At 43.3% G+C, this 14890-nt stretch overlaps 2 protein-coding genes across 2 annotated transcripts; one reads left to right on the top strand and one right to left on the bottom strand.

Moving 5' to 3' along the window:
* The first annotated feature begins 36 nt into the window (after positions 1–36).
* LOC108048616 lies at positions 37–2034 on the top strand. Its single transcript, XM_017129388.2, has 3 exons — positions 37–208; positions 284–492; positions 551–2034. The coding sequence occupies exons 1-3, from the start codon at positions 130–132 to the stop codon at positions 866–868; spliced, it is 606 nt and encodes a 201-aa protein (XP_016984877.1). The 5' UTR covers positions 37–129; the 3' UTR covers positions 869–2034.
* Positions 2035–3587: 1553 nt separating this feature from the next.
* On the bottom strand, positions 3588–6266 carry LOC108048602 (nose resistant to fluoxetine protein 6). Its single transcript, XM_017129371.1, has 9 exons — positions 5996–6266; positions 5571–5937; positions 5445–5518; positions 5184–5386; positions 5017–5129; positions 4748–4958; positions 4508–4689; positions 4003–4450; positions 3588–3940 (listed from the first exon to the last, which is right to left on the bottom strand). The coding sequence occupies exons 1-9, from the start codon at positions 6264–6266 to the stop codon at positions 3728–3730; spliced, it is 2082 nt and encodes a 693-aa protein (XP_016984860.1). The 3' UTR covers positions 3588–3727.
* Positions 6267–14890: the final 8624 nt, after the last annotated feature.

Genomic DNA, 14890 nt, shown 5'->3' with positions numbered 1-14890 from the left:
TGGCACTTTATCTGACATTCGGGGTTAAAGCGCGAGTTGGAGAGCAGTGGGGTCTGCGGAATGTGGAGCACGTAAACAAGAGAATCTCGGGCCACGGTAGATTAGCCAACGAATCGGGTGGCCAGCAGGATGATACGGCCCTTTGTCACTCTGCTCTATTTCCTGCTGACCAGTTCGTCCATCGTTTTCACTGCCTGTGTGAATAATGGTGAGTCCTTTAGCTCCTAGGAGCTCGGCGACCTTGGCGTGGAAAAATCAATAATGTCTCCCATCCAATGTCCAGTCACGGGCACCAGCTCGCCCGGACCCGGATCCAGCACCTCGCTGACCAGCGGGCATATCCATCGCACGGCGGCGGCCATCGAAAGGGTCAATCTGCTGTGGTGCTACGCCTGCCACACGATGGATGATGGCGAGGCCTGCGTGGATGTGGCGGTCAGGAACGACAGCGCTCTGATGAAGAAGTGCCATGGCGAGGAGTTCATCTGCATGGTGAGTGGACTGGGCTTTCAAATTGGTGAATCACTAACCATAGCCCACAAAACTCCAGGTCAAGCGGTTCTCGTACACCACCAGCACGGAGAACTCCACCAGTTCGCCCAAGATGTGGTCCTTGGATCGCAGATGTGCCGCCAATTGTGAGCCCGGCTGCATCATCATTGGCGAGCGGACCAAACTCTATGCCTGCACCTCCTGCTGCGAGGAGTCCTTCTGCAACACGGGTCGCGGTGCCGCCTCCGGGATCTTCAATCGCGAGGACACAGGAATCGGCACACGGCTCTTTTGGCTGGCCGCCCCTTTTTTGGTCAACATGTCGCTGGTGCTGTACAAACGTCACGCCGGCCACGTACTCCTCAAGCTGCAATAGTTCTGCGGGTCACCTCACTGAATTTATGGGCGGCACTCAACTCCACTCAATGCCAAATCCTAGCTAATCTTAGATTTATGTCTCCTGTAATGTAGATAGGCCATCATGTTGCCGTGTGATAATTAAAAGCTGGCCTCGTCACTACAGCGAGCTCACACCCAACCAAACCAAAATCCATATTTTGCCTCTAGGCTAGTATTATTATATTACACTATTTTACCCAGGATAAAAATAGATTTCCAAAAAAGTTATTACTACATTTGCTTTTCATTAAATCTGCATTTTATTAATTCGTAGTAAGCCAAAAATCATTGTTGAAATTAAAATTCTAATAATTGGATGTTTGATACTTAAATTAGTTGGTTTTTTATAAGTCTATAAAAGATTCTTTATGTATTGAACTCCTTTAATGACTTTTCATTATAGTTTACGATTATCAAAATATCAAAATTACATATTCTATCTAAAGATTGATTTTAGTCAGATTATTTTTGAAATTAATCTGATATACCGAGCTAATTATATTATATGCAAAATTATAAGCTCATTAGTTAAATTAAGATCGAACATTACAGCTTCCTTTGCCCTTAGCTAATCCCTTTGTAAATTGTTAATAGAATAATTTTAAGCTCACCATTAGGGTTCCATGGCCGACATCCTTTGGCCCCAATGGGGAATTGTAATCCCGATTCTGGTAAACATCGAGGCCATGAATACATGCATTAAGCCCTTCATTTGGCCCTGTGAATTGCATTACGTTTCCGATTCAACATGCCCAGTTTCCTCTGTCTGCATCCGCATTAGGATGTGGGCGATACGGGGAGATGGGGTGGGGGATTCTGTGGGGCGGCTCTTCTGGGCAGACATGAATTATTTATTGGACAAGCAGTCGCCGCATCGGAGGAGTATTCATAAGCCGAGGGGGCGGGACGGGTGCTCTTATCCGGCCTTGGGTGGGCGGCAGATCCTGCTCATCTAATGGAGTTGCCATTAAAAACAGATACTAACATGAGACATGCTGCATCCGTGTTTCAGTTCGTGGCCCTCTTGTTTTGTCCCTTCTTTCGGGTCTGGAATGCACCACGCCCACTCATTTGGGGCACACATACAAGAAGGCTTGTTAATGCCCATGAATTGCACACAATACTTACACTTAGAAAAGAGTTTCAAGACCTTAAAATGTTTAAGATATTGTAAGAAAAAAATTAAAAAAATCCTTGATCTGGAAATTTATTTTATAAAATACAATATAATAGTCAGACTCAAATGAATTTGTTTTTATTGAAAACTTATTACCTATCCCCTTAGTTGTTTTTGGGTTGAAGGTTAAAGTGTTGATGAAGGTTAGGCATGCACATCTAGGTTGAACTCCCTCGTTCTTTCTGAAATTAATGTTACATTTTTAAAGCAGTGTATACGAACGTATCCTGCTCTAGTTACAGGACCCTGGAGGGACATTTTCCCTGCCAAAAATGCTGTGCTGGCTCCTAGATGAACTTCCGCCTCCTATACTCCTCCATCTTGGCTAATAAAGCCGAGACAAATCTCTTCATTTCGGGCTTAATTTTCTTAGCAAATTTACATAAATGACCGAGGGGAGAATGGCGGCCAGGAAGTCGGATAGGGTTCAGGTTCAGCCGGCTGTCCATCCATCATGGGTCTCAGTGGGTGGCGGAGCCGAGTGGGGGGTGGTGGGGGTGGATTGCTTTATGTGGCCTTCGTGTATTTGGCGTTTATTTTTGCGGCTTTCATGTCGTAAATCTTCATCAGACGGCAAATTACGTGGTTTCCATCGCGCCATGCTACCGCTCCTTCTTCGACATCCTTTACTGTTTTCGGGGGCACTTTTCGAAATGTGGCGGAACGTATCCGGCAAACAATAAAGTGACCGCAATGCGAGCGCCCAGCCCCCTTATATTCTTACCCGGGAAAAACAATAAACGGTGACAAAAAGGCAAACAGGATGCGCATAAAAACACCAACAACAAAAGCATAGACAACAACAAAAATAACCATTAAAGGACATCGGGAGGAAGCGACTGCGGCCCAGCCATTGACAACAGTTTCATTTATGAAAAATAATAGCCACGGCAATATGCAAAATTTATTATTATATTTGCGTTGAGCCGCAAAAATGCGACGGATTTTGAACCTCGACCCCAAAAAGTTGTTTGCACTAACTAAAAAGAACTTGAAATACCCTTATAAATACACTTTTTTTATATTTTATATTTTAAGAAGCATATTTTGTCCCCATTCTTCACATGGAATAACAACTTTTCCTACTGTACACTTAATTCTTTTGCACTCAAACTAATTGAGTCTAGCCGCTTGTATAATAAAAAAACATTATATTATATTTTATATGCGAATTATAAATTAAAAAACGCCTTCTGTCGGGCAGAAATGCCTAATCTTGGCGGACAATTTTAGGGAATACGCTTGATATTGCTTATTAAGTGCTTCGTAATCTGTAATATGTCGAGTACTACAAGTGACGATCAGTAAATGATTAAGCGTCATATCTCTGTCACTGAAAGAATGAATTTATAATCACTTATTGGGGAAAAACGCTGTTTCTAGGAGATTTGATTTATCTCCATATTTCAATTTCTATGAAATAGTACTCATGTCACTCAGCCTTTTTGGGTGCTTTCATAGGAACAATGTTATCAGCGATCAATACATGGAAACCTAAACATATAAAGAGAAGTCGAAATTAAGAAACAGGTTTTTATTGTCATTAAATTTAAATGTATCAATTTTCTTATCAAAACGAGTGCGTGACTTGCACTTAATCTTAATTTAAAATATAAATCCGTATAGCTACATTCTAGAATTATTCTTAAGTTTATAAGCTTATTCTGCTGCAGATGTTGGTGTTGTTACTCTAAGCTCTTCTGGATTGCCAGATTCGTTATCATCAATCTGCGTTTTTTGTTTGACTACAGGAGTGTTATTTCTTTTTGGCTTCAGGAAATGATCAAGACCTCCAAAAGGTGCTTCGATGAGTAGATACATCACATAAGAAAACAGCACGGTGCATCCAAATGTTGACCAGATATTGAGCATCTGCAATATAATAGATAAAATATGTAAAAGTTCCGGCAATGATTAAATTTGTTGAAACCTACAATTCTGTAGTCCGAGAAGTAGGTATTTGTTCTTGTATTTCTGACGTTCGCCTCTACGAAGAACTGGTGCCATATGAAGACGGAATAGGAGAGCCTCGATAAAGGTTGCCACAGAGGAGAGGAAAGGAAACTGTTGGCCAGTCCTCCGTATCCTTGCAAGCAGGCGAAGACCACCCAGCAAAGGGCCAATGACCAGCCCACTCTGGTCAGTGTATAGTAAGAAGCCTCCGCCAAGGTGGACCACTTGGACGGCGGGTATTGGGCGAAGATCGAGGTGAAGATCATGGCCAGACAAAGGATCCATCCTGACCACACGGTCATCCAGCTCAGTTGGATCTTCTTTCCCCTGTTCAAGTGCAGAATGTAGCCGAAGAGGAAACCAATCAGCCAAGGTGTAGCATGTGTATGAGTGGCATAGTAGGCCACGTCGGAACCGGGAGAAGCATTTCTATAAAAAAAATATTTAATTAAAATTAAGGGATTAATTCTACACAATTTGACATACGTGACAAGCATTGAGTAATTGTTGACCATAATGGTGGCAAAGAGACAGCAGGAAAGTAGAATTATAAGGACGAAAATTCCAGCAGCGGCTTTCTTGCCCCATTTATATAGGGAAATCAGCAGGATCGGAGAGATGATGTATAGCTGCATGTCCACCGATAGATACCAAGTGTGGGCAAGACACTAAAGATAAAGGAAATACTATATAAACTATGTTTTATTAATAATAAATCAGACTCACCGTGTTTTCTGTATAGTTATTCACAAAGAGTAGAGTCCAATACCAACCGGCCTCACATGCCGCCTTTCCAATGAATCCACTAGCAAAAAGTGGTCCACCTGTTACAATTGGCATTAGTTTCATATAGACAACGATGGCCACTGCCATAAGGGGTAAAATTCGCAGTATGCGATGTAGATACATCATAGGTACATTAAGTTTGCCCTTAGTCCTGTGAAACAATAATATTAGCAATACAAAGGTACCGATTTTATGTTTCATTGACTTACTTATCCATTAAACGCAAAGGAATCAATGCCACTAACAAACCGCCAATCATGAAAAATGAATCCACGGACATACCGCCATGCAGAATAAAACTGGCAAACGCTGATTCGACCCACTGTAAAATGATAACTCTTATATATATTTTTCATTAAGGTCAAAACTCACTTACGGAAAAAGCACGAAGCAAATTTATATTTGGTGAAATAATAGTAGCCGAGTATTGATGGCAGGTAATCACCCAAATGAGAGACAGGCAGCGAATTCCATTAAGGCAGTCGATTACATTGGAATTCGGTTTGATTTCCACAACTCGAAAAAGAGCTCGAGAATTGGCCCTGGCTGAAAATACCTTCACAATGGCAGGAAGCTGGTCTGAAGGTTACAAATTGTTATTACATTTCCTTTAAACTATGATCTTTGGTTTACTTACCCTGATCTTTGATTAGAAAGTAGTCCCACAAAGTAAACAATGCCACTAGGGCTCCCATTCCCGATAAAAGTACTCTGCAATAGAAAGTTTTAGCCAAAGACTAGATTAAGTGATCAATATACTTACATCATGAAAATGGTGAGTCCATCCCAGGGATCACTTTCACTGGTCTGGCAATTGCCTGCGCTGATACTCATTGCTGAGCTGGGAATACTGACGTTGAGTAACTGCTTCATCATTTGACCCAAAAACGTTTCCATGAGTGTTGGCGAACAGGAGGCCGGAAAGCAAGTAGCTGTATTGAAGTTACCGATGGCCAAACTCTCCACTCCCATTATCTTAGCAGGAGACACTGAGAGAAAACAGTACTTCCCTTGAAGAGTTCTGCCCTGGTTGACTTCCTTTTTGATATTAAGACACTCGTCGAAATTTCCCAGATCGTAAGAGTTGCCGGTAAGTAGACCCGAAGGAATTGAACCCCAGGCATCGATCACTGAAGTAACAAGTAAAGATATCCATAAACGATCTTTTCTCTGGTTTAAATCACTTACTTTTCAGTGCCCAGTATTGACCAGTTCGAAGTCCCGTCATTAAGGCCGTCATATCGTTAAGGCACAGCAGATCATCCTGAGTTGGCAACCGGGAATCCAATACGAATACATTTTCTAGTTCAGAATCCTGAAAGTGTTTAGCAAACTGAAATCCCAAGGCGCTAAGTTGCTGGACTCGCTGTAACTCCGGAAGGACATCTTCATCCTTTGGAAGTGCCGCATTGATGAGGACAAGCCCACAGAGAAAAACTACTCCGACTACGTTGACCATCGTATTGATGGTCTCTAATAAATTTCGAAGCCCTTTATATGCGAATTAGCATTTGATAAGCACCGTCTACCAAATCTATTGGTGATATTACTCATACGATTAGTCAATAACATTGGAAGTGTACGATTAGGCAATCTTTCAAGTTGTCAGTATCAAGCATTGATTCGCTACTAAAGAAATACTTAACGATAATGGCATCAAACAAATCAGCCAGGTGGTGAAAAATAATTTACCGTCTTATCTATACAGGAATATTTCCTTGCACCGAAAGTACACACATTTTTCGTCACAAAATTTGATAACAGAAACTTTGAACGTTGATCGTGCGATCAACTTATCTCCTTTGTGTATGTTTAAATAATTGTGCTTAAAATAAGTAGTTCTAAATGATAATGGGATCAGACAAAATCGGACAGGTGTAGAAAAATAATAAAGCTTATCTATACAGAAAAAGTTATTTGCACCGAACACGGTCACAGAACTTTTGACGACAAAACCAATTCAAAACCAGTGATATGTTGAACATACCCCTACGGGATTGTAGGGAAAATGTCACCGAGGTTCCCGCCCGCTTTATTCATTCATTATTATGTATTGCCACTTTGGCATTGGCACAGTGTTTCGCCATGTTTTCGGTTGTTTGTTCTTTTTTCTGCCCGTTTTTATTTGCCATCATTCTGTGCACTCGTTAGCGGTTGTTGTTGCTGCTTTGTCGCGCCAAGTCCACAAAGAAATTTCAATTAAAATGCAACAATGCGGCACTCCATCATCGGGGCGACGCGCCAAGCTGACAAACCGCGACACATTCCCCTCTTGTCTGCTGTTCGGGATCCCGGAACTCCCCCTGGAACTCCTTCTGGTACTTCCCCTTGAACTCCCTCTGGTACTCCTCTTGGTACTTCCCCCTGGTTCTCCTCGTAGTACTCCCCTAGAATTTTGGCAGCCACCAATGTCGCACGTCACGCCAATGGCTGGCAAATGACTTTTCATTGCGCGAAGTTTTTGGGCAGGCGGTGAACGGGGTTTTTTGGCCAGAGTTTGGAAAACTGCATAATGAGCTTAGGAAAATAAATTAAATTTAAGCAAAGTTCGGTTGGAAAGATACTCCTGTTTCAACTTGAGACGCGGTCACGAAGAGCTTTTAGATTAGAAAATATTTTAATAACTAGAAATGAAGAGCGATTTAATTTAATGGAATGTGTACCTAACTTAAAACTGGCAATTTCGTTTTATGAGATAGGAAATGTTAAAGAACCCTAGTTAACACTTTGATATTAGTAAGTTAGACATTATTATACCATTTTCTAAAAATCTTTAGGAAGAAATGGGTTTTGATTTAAGACAATAATTAACTTACTGACAGTTGAGATTGCAAATTCATCAAAGTTAAACTGCCATAACTCTACTAAATTTAAGTTTTTTTATGATCTTAAAGTGACTCCTTACATACCCTTTTGAAGATGATAAATCCCTGTCGCCGAATTAACAGGATGCACATGCAGAACATCGCAAACTGGCCAAAAACAAGGGCCAACGAGGCAACATCTAGCGGGGCATGGAGCAGCCGACACCGACAAGACCGGGCTGATGTTCCTGCCCCAGCCGCAAGCAGAAAGCCACCCACTTTCATTGACAGCCCCAGAATTTCAGTGGCCTTGTAGACGGTTGTTGGAGGATCTTCCATCCCCCCTCCCCCTCCCTACCATCACCCACCGCCGGAGGGACCTTTGCAGCGACTGTGTAATTAAAACTTTGAGTAACAGCCACGAAAACTACAATTGACTGACTGCCTGACATCCTGGGGGCATTGTAGTGTGGGTGTGTTGTTTGGGTGGTGTGTAGCTGGGTATTTGGGTGGTGGGCTGTGGACTGTGACCTAGGCTGTCAGTTGGCGCCACTTTGGGTGCGAAGTGTTTTCGTTTTTTTAATAAACTTTCACCAGTCTGCTGGCAGCAGCTCATCCCTTATTGGATTTTCAGCTTTCGGTGCGAGCAATGTTGATGGAAACAGAGCGAACCGAAAGAACCGAATAGCGAGTGGGGATAAAGAGATAGTGGAAATCGGAGGATTTGGCTTTTCTCCATTAAGAGCTTGCTCTGCTCTTGCGATTTGCGTAAACGACTTTGATAGATTTTGATGGGATTTCGGTATTGGCTTAGAGTTGGTCCCGACTGCCTCGAACTTTCCCGCTGGCTGGTTGAGTCCCCAGTCGCCCCCCAAGTCTTCTGGCTTTAATTCCGCCCATTTTAGCCAGCTGCAGGACACGGAAACGCACTAAGCGCAAATTAGAGAGCGAGCGGAGAAAATTTCGTGTTGGGAAATTGATTTTCTCGTGTCTTTTCTTTTGCCAGCTTTACGGTAATTTGCTTTCACCCACCTGCACTGGGAGAAAAGCTCTGCAGTTAACTCTGAGTTAATTAATAAAAAATACAGTGATTAACTAAAACCCAAATATTGGTTTTCCCAAATTCATTTAATTGTAAGTTATATTTATATTTACTAGAATTTACTAACATAAATTAAAACTTGACAAAACGTATAGAAAAGATTAACAAAAATGTTTGTGTCATGCCAGTTTCTATAAATCAAAATGGGTTCATTCCTAGGAAAATTCACATAACATAGTTTTTACTGTTTGGAATTTTATTCCCTGTGCAGAGAAATTCACTTGGGTGCACACACAAAATGTTTCTCTGCTCACGTTTAATGCTTTACATGAATTTGCATATTAATCTTGGGTTTCTTTCCCCATCTCTAACTCGTCCTTCCATCCCTTTTGCCCGGTGCCCTGGCAACCTTTCCGAAATTACATGGAACTACACATTTTGGTTTGTCACCTCGGCATTACGGCACGTAAAACGTAATCAGCTGTGTGTGCAAAGCTTTCGGGAATCCCCAGCCACCGCCTTTCCATGAACCCCCCCCCTACCCCTTTGCGAACCCATCCCCCCGAGCGTATGCAAATGAAGGCACCACGTTGTTGCCAGCTGCTCTCAAGGCGACTTAACGCCTGCTTAATGAACATAAATTAGTCAGGTGTCGCTGCGCAGAGTCCTTTTAGGGACCCGGAGGCGTGGCACAGCATGCGTTTATATTTCAATTTTGTCGCCCGTAACTTCCGTTGTGCGGCAGGACACCCACAGGATTCCCCACTCACGAAGGCTTTAATCAAGGTCACTGCTTGACTTCGCTTTTTTCTATGTCTTTAGTGGCTTAAAGTCAATTTGAGAAATTAGATTTAATTTATTTAATTTATTAATTAAATAAAAAAAACTCTGCTAAAGAAAGAAATAATAATAATTAGAAGGGCAATATAATTTGATACTGTCAATTGTCAGCTTTTAAATTGTATTTTTAGATTGAACAGCAATTCTAAAATAAATAGTTATTTACACATTTTTTTTAAAGGCAAGAGGCAATATAAATCAAAAAGCATCCTATTTCAATGCATTTATATAGAATCAAAATTGCATTGACCAACAGAAATAGTTCGGATCAAAAGCCAGCAAGGTGAATTTGGACTATCGATTTCATGCCAATTATATTTGAATGAAGCAATTTATTCGCATTGGATCGGCGTTATAGAAGCCTACCGCATTTCCGCCCACTGCTCTAATTGACGTTTCAATGGAGAGCCTATCAAACATTGGCCGGATCAAAATCCTTCAGTTCGGTCGAGCACACTGACCCAGTTATCGCCAGTCCTTTTATGGGAAGCCCTTGTCTTCAATTACTGTTTGCTAATCATGGCCGCTCGATTGCGCCATTAGCGTTGACAGTGGGGCATTAAGTGCAGTCCACCGAGTCAGCGAACCACCCAATTACCAATTCACCGGGTGGAGCGATTAAGGCCAGCTGTTATTGCTGGCACACACACATCCACTTGACCGCAAATAAAATCAGAGGGGCATCTCTAATGTTCCGCCTACAGTTCAGTGCGAAAACCGCGGCATCCCGCCGGAGGCAAAAACTACAGCCGATGTCCGATTGTGTGGCCTAAATACAATCCCCCCCCCTCGCATGGCTTCCGCTTGAATATCCTGCGGCTGACAGGATGCAATCAATAGTGTATGCCAGACAACAGCTTCCGCCGGAGTTTTCCCCTTCACTTGCGAGATGGAAATTCAGAAACAAGCTTGAAAAACCAACAACTGACCGTTGGATAATTTGTCAACCTTTGCTCCTTGGCTTTTGTTCTGCGGCTTGAGTCCTTGGAATCACTACCTTACCATAACTCCCATTAACCGTTCTCTTACATTCTCCAATTTGTTTTACCATCCCCCCATGTTTTGTCACAAATGTAAATAATGCGTTTTAATCAAATAGAACAGCAGTGGTAAATCCATTAAGGGAGTACGTGTCGCCAACTTTAACGGGGGAGTCATCCTCCATAGACCCATAGATAGCTGGCTCCCCTTTTCGAAGGATTTCCCCCCGCGGAGCTTGACTTGCTCCCATGCTGAGCGCGTCGTTTCCGGGTTGATTTACAAATTTCTTTAATGGGGCGACAACAACATTTTTAATTAGCACCTGTTCCTGCTGTTGCTCAGGTTAGCCTGCCATTTGTCGATCCAGTAATCTCCATAAAACAGGAGGACATGCTCGCAGCTCCATGGTAATTAATTTCCAACTTTTCCTGGCCCCCGTCTCGTAATTTCGTCTGTACTGCGAGTACGCCCAAGCACTTCGAAAACTTTCTCCCTAATGATGCCATTCAAATGCGTGGCACGATGTTCCCGGCTCCTCCTTAACCCATTACAGCCTTTCGGGGTTCCTTTCGCTCCGATTCCACTGTTTGCTCTGATTTCGAAGCTCTTTTTTTCCCAGCTGATCCAATATACTAATGCCACTGTTTAGGTGCCGTTCTGTTTCCATGGTTGTTGGATCTCCTGCACATGGCGCATCCGCCCTGTTGTCCTTACTTAAACCCTCCCCCAGTTGGAACTTGGCTTTTGTTGTTGGTGCTGCAATAATATTTGCAAGTGTTTCTAAACAAGCGCAAAGTCATGTTTCAACAGCTGTAGTCTGGTTTCTGTTCGCTGCTGTTTTTATTGTTATGTTCCACTACTTCCCTCTCTAAGCCGACTTAACCCCCTCGCCATCCTCTTTCCAACCCCATTGTTGTGGCCTTCCCTGTTACTGCTTTTTGCTAAACTTTCGCTGCACATTAAAGTAATTTGGATGGCGTTTATAGACTGATTTAATAGAATCAAAAAGGGGGGAAAGAGGGATGGCTCCACACTCAAATGAGATATTTCCACACAAGTGAACAGAGCCAGACTGCAGATGTGTGTGTGGGTGCGTAGAGTATCTGTGTGCAATTGGATATAATTGTTTGACTAAATGAGTGCGTTCGCCCCTTGTTTGTGCCCCCAAAATGTGCTATACTTCGCTTAACGCTCACACACATGGCCAAAAGGAAAGGTGAAGGGGAGAGGAGGGGAAGGAGTGCTTTGGATGGGGAGCTGAACAGAACGGAACAACAATAATTATGGCAAGCACTCTCAAACTCCAACCACATCCCCATTTCCTTCACCACTTCGCAACCAACAGAATCTCCACTCCAATTTTGGTGGATATGAGGATATACCGAGGGAGGGAGCGGGATAGAGACAAACGGAGAGGGAGACGGCGAATTCATTTAATTCCCTGCCGTCTGCTTCGATGCGTATGTCCTTCCACTAGATAGAGGCGAATCCAAATGGATATGACTCTTGGCATTGTGTGTGCCCTGATAACCATGTAAGTGGGTAAAGGAGGAGCAATTGGAGGCTGTTTCCATAATGAGGACGAAATTGAAGTCTAAACAAACAGAAATCGCTGGGCAAACAAGCAGCGGGATCAGGCCAAAGGAGATGCTTTAAGCTGAGCACATAAAAAGCCCCTCCAGTCTCCATGGAAATTGAATATTTAATTATGCGTCGATGGAAATTACGTTAGAACTTGGTGACGAAAATGGGCCAGACATCATGATGTTGAGGGGAATGAAGTGGGACTAGAAAAATGCCAGAGTTGGGTCTCAGGAATGTTTACAAGGACAACAATTGAAAGAGGCTGCTAAATAATTTATTCCAATTTGACAGAGATTTCCACAACACCAAGAAGTTAACTTGGCTCGAAAGAAATGCTAATGTTCTCCCTAGAGGGAGCAAGTGCTTTTAAGGAGGAGACATCAAACCTTAAGTTCATGGAAATAATCCCAGTGAGTTTTGAAAGGAACCTTAATGGTTTTGGTTCATTTTGTGGTTAGTTTGGATTAAGTTTGCTAATTTTGGGGTATGCGATGCTAGAAAGCCACTGGATTGGAAACAAAAACAAAGATAAACAGGGGCAGACTGTCTGCGTCTGCCTCAATGGAGCACCTTTCGCTTATCTAAGCGGACATCCCACCCCTCCCCTGCTGCATTCACCTCGAAGGACTCACATCATTTGACTCTCGAGGCACTGGGTTTGTGTGTCGCCTTCACCTTCGCCCACTTCCACTGCCACTCCCACTCTTCACCTGCCACATGAAGTACGTGAGCACCACACGAAAGTTTCCCCATCCGAAATCAGACCCAGACATCCAGACATCCTTGAGGGGGGTGAGCGGGTGGGAAAAGCCGCATATTTATGAATGGCTCTTGTTTCGAGTTTAACGCACTACGGGAGCTTTATCAGCTCGTAAATATAAATTAGAATTTAATTTTTATCGTCGAGGAAAGGTGGTTGGCGAGTGGAGAAAGTGGCGAGGGGGAGAGAGGGTCCTCCGCCTGGGGAGCAATCGAGTGGTGCTCTAGACAAATTAGAGGGTAGTCCAGGCAACAGGGAAAGCGGAGTCTGCTTCAAGGGTATTCCCATTTCCATTTTCATTTCCATTTCCATTTGCGCCTGCCACGTGTCGTAATATATCAAAGGCTTTGATTCAACAGTGGACCCCAGACCCAATCCCCATTTCAAATCCAATCAAGCCCCTGGGATAGTCGATAGTGGGTTAGATAGTGGAATCACAGCACTCACCTGGGTCAGTTGCGAGGAGGCGTAGTAGGAAATCCTCGAGGGACAGATCGACTCTGGCTTCGAGTTAATCGTCTCTGCGGTCTGTTCGAGGTTCATGGGCAACAGGCTGGATGGTTGTGTATTGGTGGGTGAGCTCTTGAAACCTGTGAATTGGTTGCGGTACTCTTATGATTAGTGGTCATCAAATGGGCAACTTTTGAAAAGGGGAATATGCTAGGTTCCCGGAAATGTAGCACACCAACAAAAAAAAGGCATTTCGGAAGAAGCGATTGATTGGGCTCAGCTGAGAAGCTTGTTAATGAGATTGGGGTTTTAGATGACTGATGGCTGTTAGAAAAGTAAAGTTGGAGATGATGGAACACAGATCGAATAGCGCTTAAATTGAACCCTTTTTTCCTAAAGAAGCACGTTGGCATTGTCTGGGTCAAACAGAAGTTACTGAATTTTCAAAAGCTTATGAAATAGATAGTGTATTTGATATGAAAATTTTAAAGAAATCATTTAAAATTTGTGGTTAGTATGTGAGAATCTGCCAGGGGAATGTAAGCGGAGAGGTGCATCGTAAATGTGTTGATGGCATTTTTATTCACATAGTATTGCACCGCAGTGGGTCCTGCGAAGCTTGGGGAAAGATCTGGATAAGAGAGTGAAAACGAGTGCACTGCATACCAAAGAGAAAGTTATCCCCGAATTTGGTTTAACTGCACCAACTCCCTCAAAACCAGACATTCCCCCTGCTGAGCAAACTTTGTGCATTAGCTGTTTACACTCTCCTCAAGCGTTTCTCTCTACCATTAAGCAAAAATTGATTTTCTTAACGGCGAAGGAAGGGGAAAAGCGGGCAACTCGAGGTGACAATGCTGGTGGGTAAACAAAACCCAAGACACAATAATAATCGAAATCGAATCCGTCACCAGCAGGCGACGATGCAGGGAGTGTCTGGAGCTGTCCCAAGAAGCAAAGTGAAATGAGGAGCGACAGGCGTCCTGGGGGAAGGGATTCGAGAGGCGATATTAAAAGGTGTCAACTGCGACTGCTTCATCATCGAAGGGCATCGTCTTCCAACCGTTGGCGGGTTCAAAAGTCCTGGAATGGCCTGATCTCTCGCACTCTCTATTGAAATTCCCCACCCGCTGGCATTGAAAGACGAGCTGCTTGAGTTAAAACGACGTGAAATTAAATTTCTTCATCCGCTTTCATTGTTGCTCTTCCTATGTCTATTCCCTCACCCACTTCTTCAGTGGGTGCCCCCCATTATTTACTCCACGGGATCAGGCTAAGTTCGCTATTCACTAGTGGAAATCGGAGTGGGAATGCTGGGTGTTTACCGGCTTCAAGTTTGAGCTGCCGCTACTTGTTCTTCCTTAGACTCCGCCGGATGTTGAATGTAGCGATTCCGCTTCCGGCGGACTGAGTGAGGGGATGATTGGTGATGGGGAAGTGCGGCTGCATTTAGGATAGAACAAAGGGCGCGCTTGCTGCTTAAAACAATTTTAAATCCAATTACAGAACAAGAAAAAGCATTTTTCGTTAGCTTTCATCCAGGTCTAAGCTTCATCTACATCTTCAGACTGTTTTCCTTTCCCAGCTCAGTGTTCTATGCGTTTTCCACTTTCCTATTTCCA

The sequence above is a fragment of the Drosophila rhopaloa genome, unplaced genomic scaffold (genome assembly GCF_018152115.1).
Source record: "Drosophila rhopaloa isolate 14029-0021.01 unplaced genomic scaffold, ASM1815211v1 contig_115, whole genome shotgun sequence".
NCBI lineage: Eukaryota > Metazoa > Arthropoda > Insecta > Diptera > Drosophilidae > Drosophila > Drosophila rhopaloa.
The sequence above is the reverse complement of the archived record's forward strand: the minus strand, read 5'-3'. Positions and strand labels throughout refer to the sequence as shown.

Coding starts and splice junctions, on each gene's coding strand:
- LOC108048616 (XM_017129388.2), top strand. CDS start 130: ATGATACGGCCCTTTGTCACTCTGCTCTATTTCCTGCTGACCAGTTCG. Junction 209..283: donor CACTGCCTGTGTGAATAATG/GTGAGTCCTTTA, acceptor TCCAATGTCCAG/TCACGGGCACCAGCTCGCCC. Junction 493..550: donor GCGAGGAGTTCATCTGCATG/GTGAGTGGACTG, acceptor ACAAAACTCCAG/GTCAAGCGGTTCTCGTACAC.
- LOC108048602 (XM_017129371.1), bottom strand. CDS start 6,266: ATGGTCAACGTAGTCGGAGTAGTTTTTCTCTGTGGGCTTGTCCTCATC. Junction 5,130..5,183: donor ATTTGCTTCGTGCTTTTTCC/GTAAGTGAGTTT, acceptor ATCATTTTACAG/TGGGTCGAATCAGCGTTTGC. Junction 3,941..4,002: donor ACTTCTCGGACTACAGAATT/GTAGGTTTCAAC, acceptor ATTATATTGCAG/ATGCTCAATATCTGGTCAAC.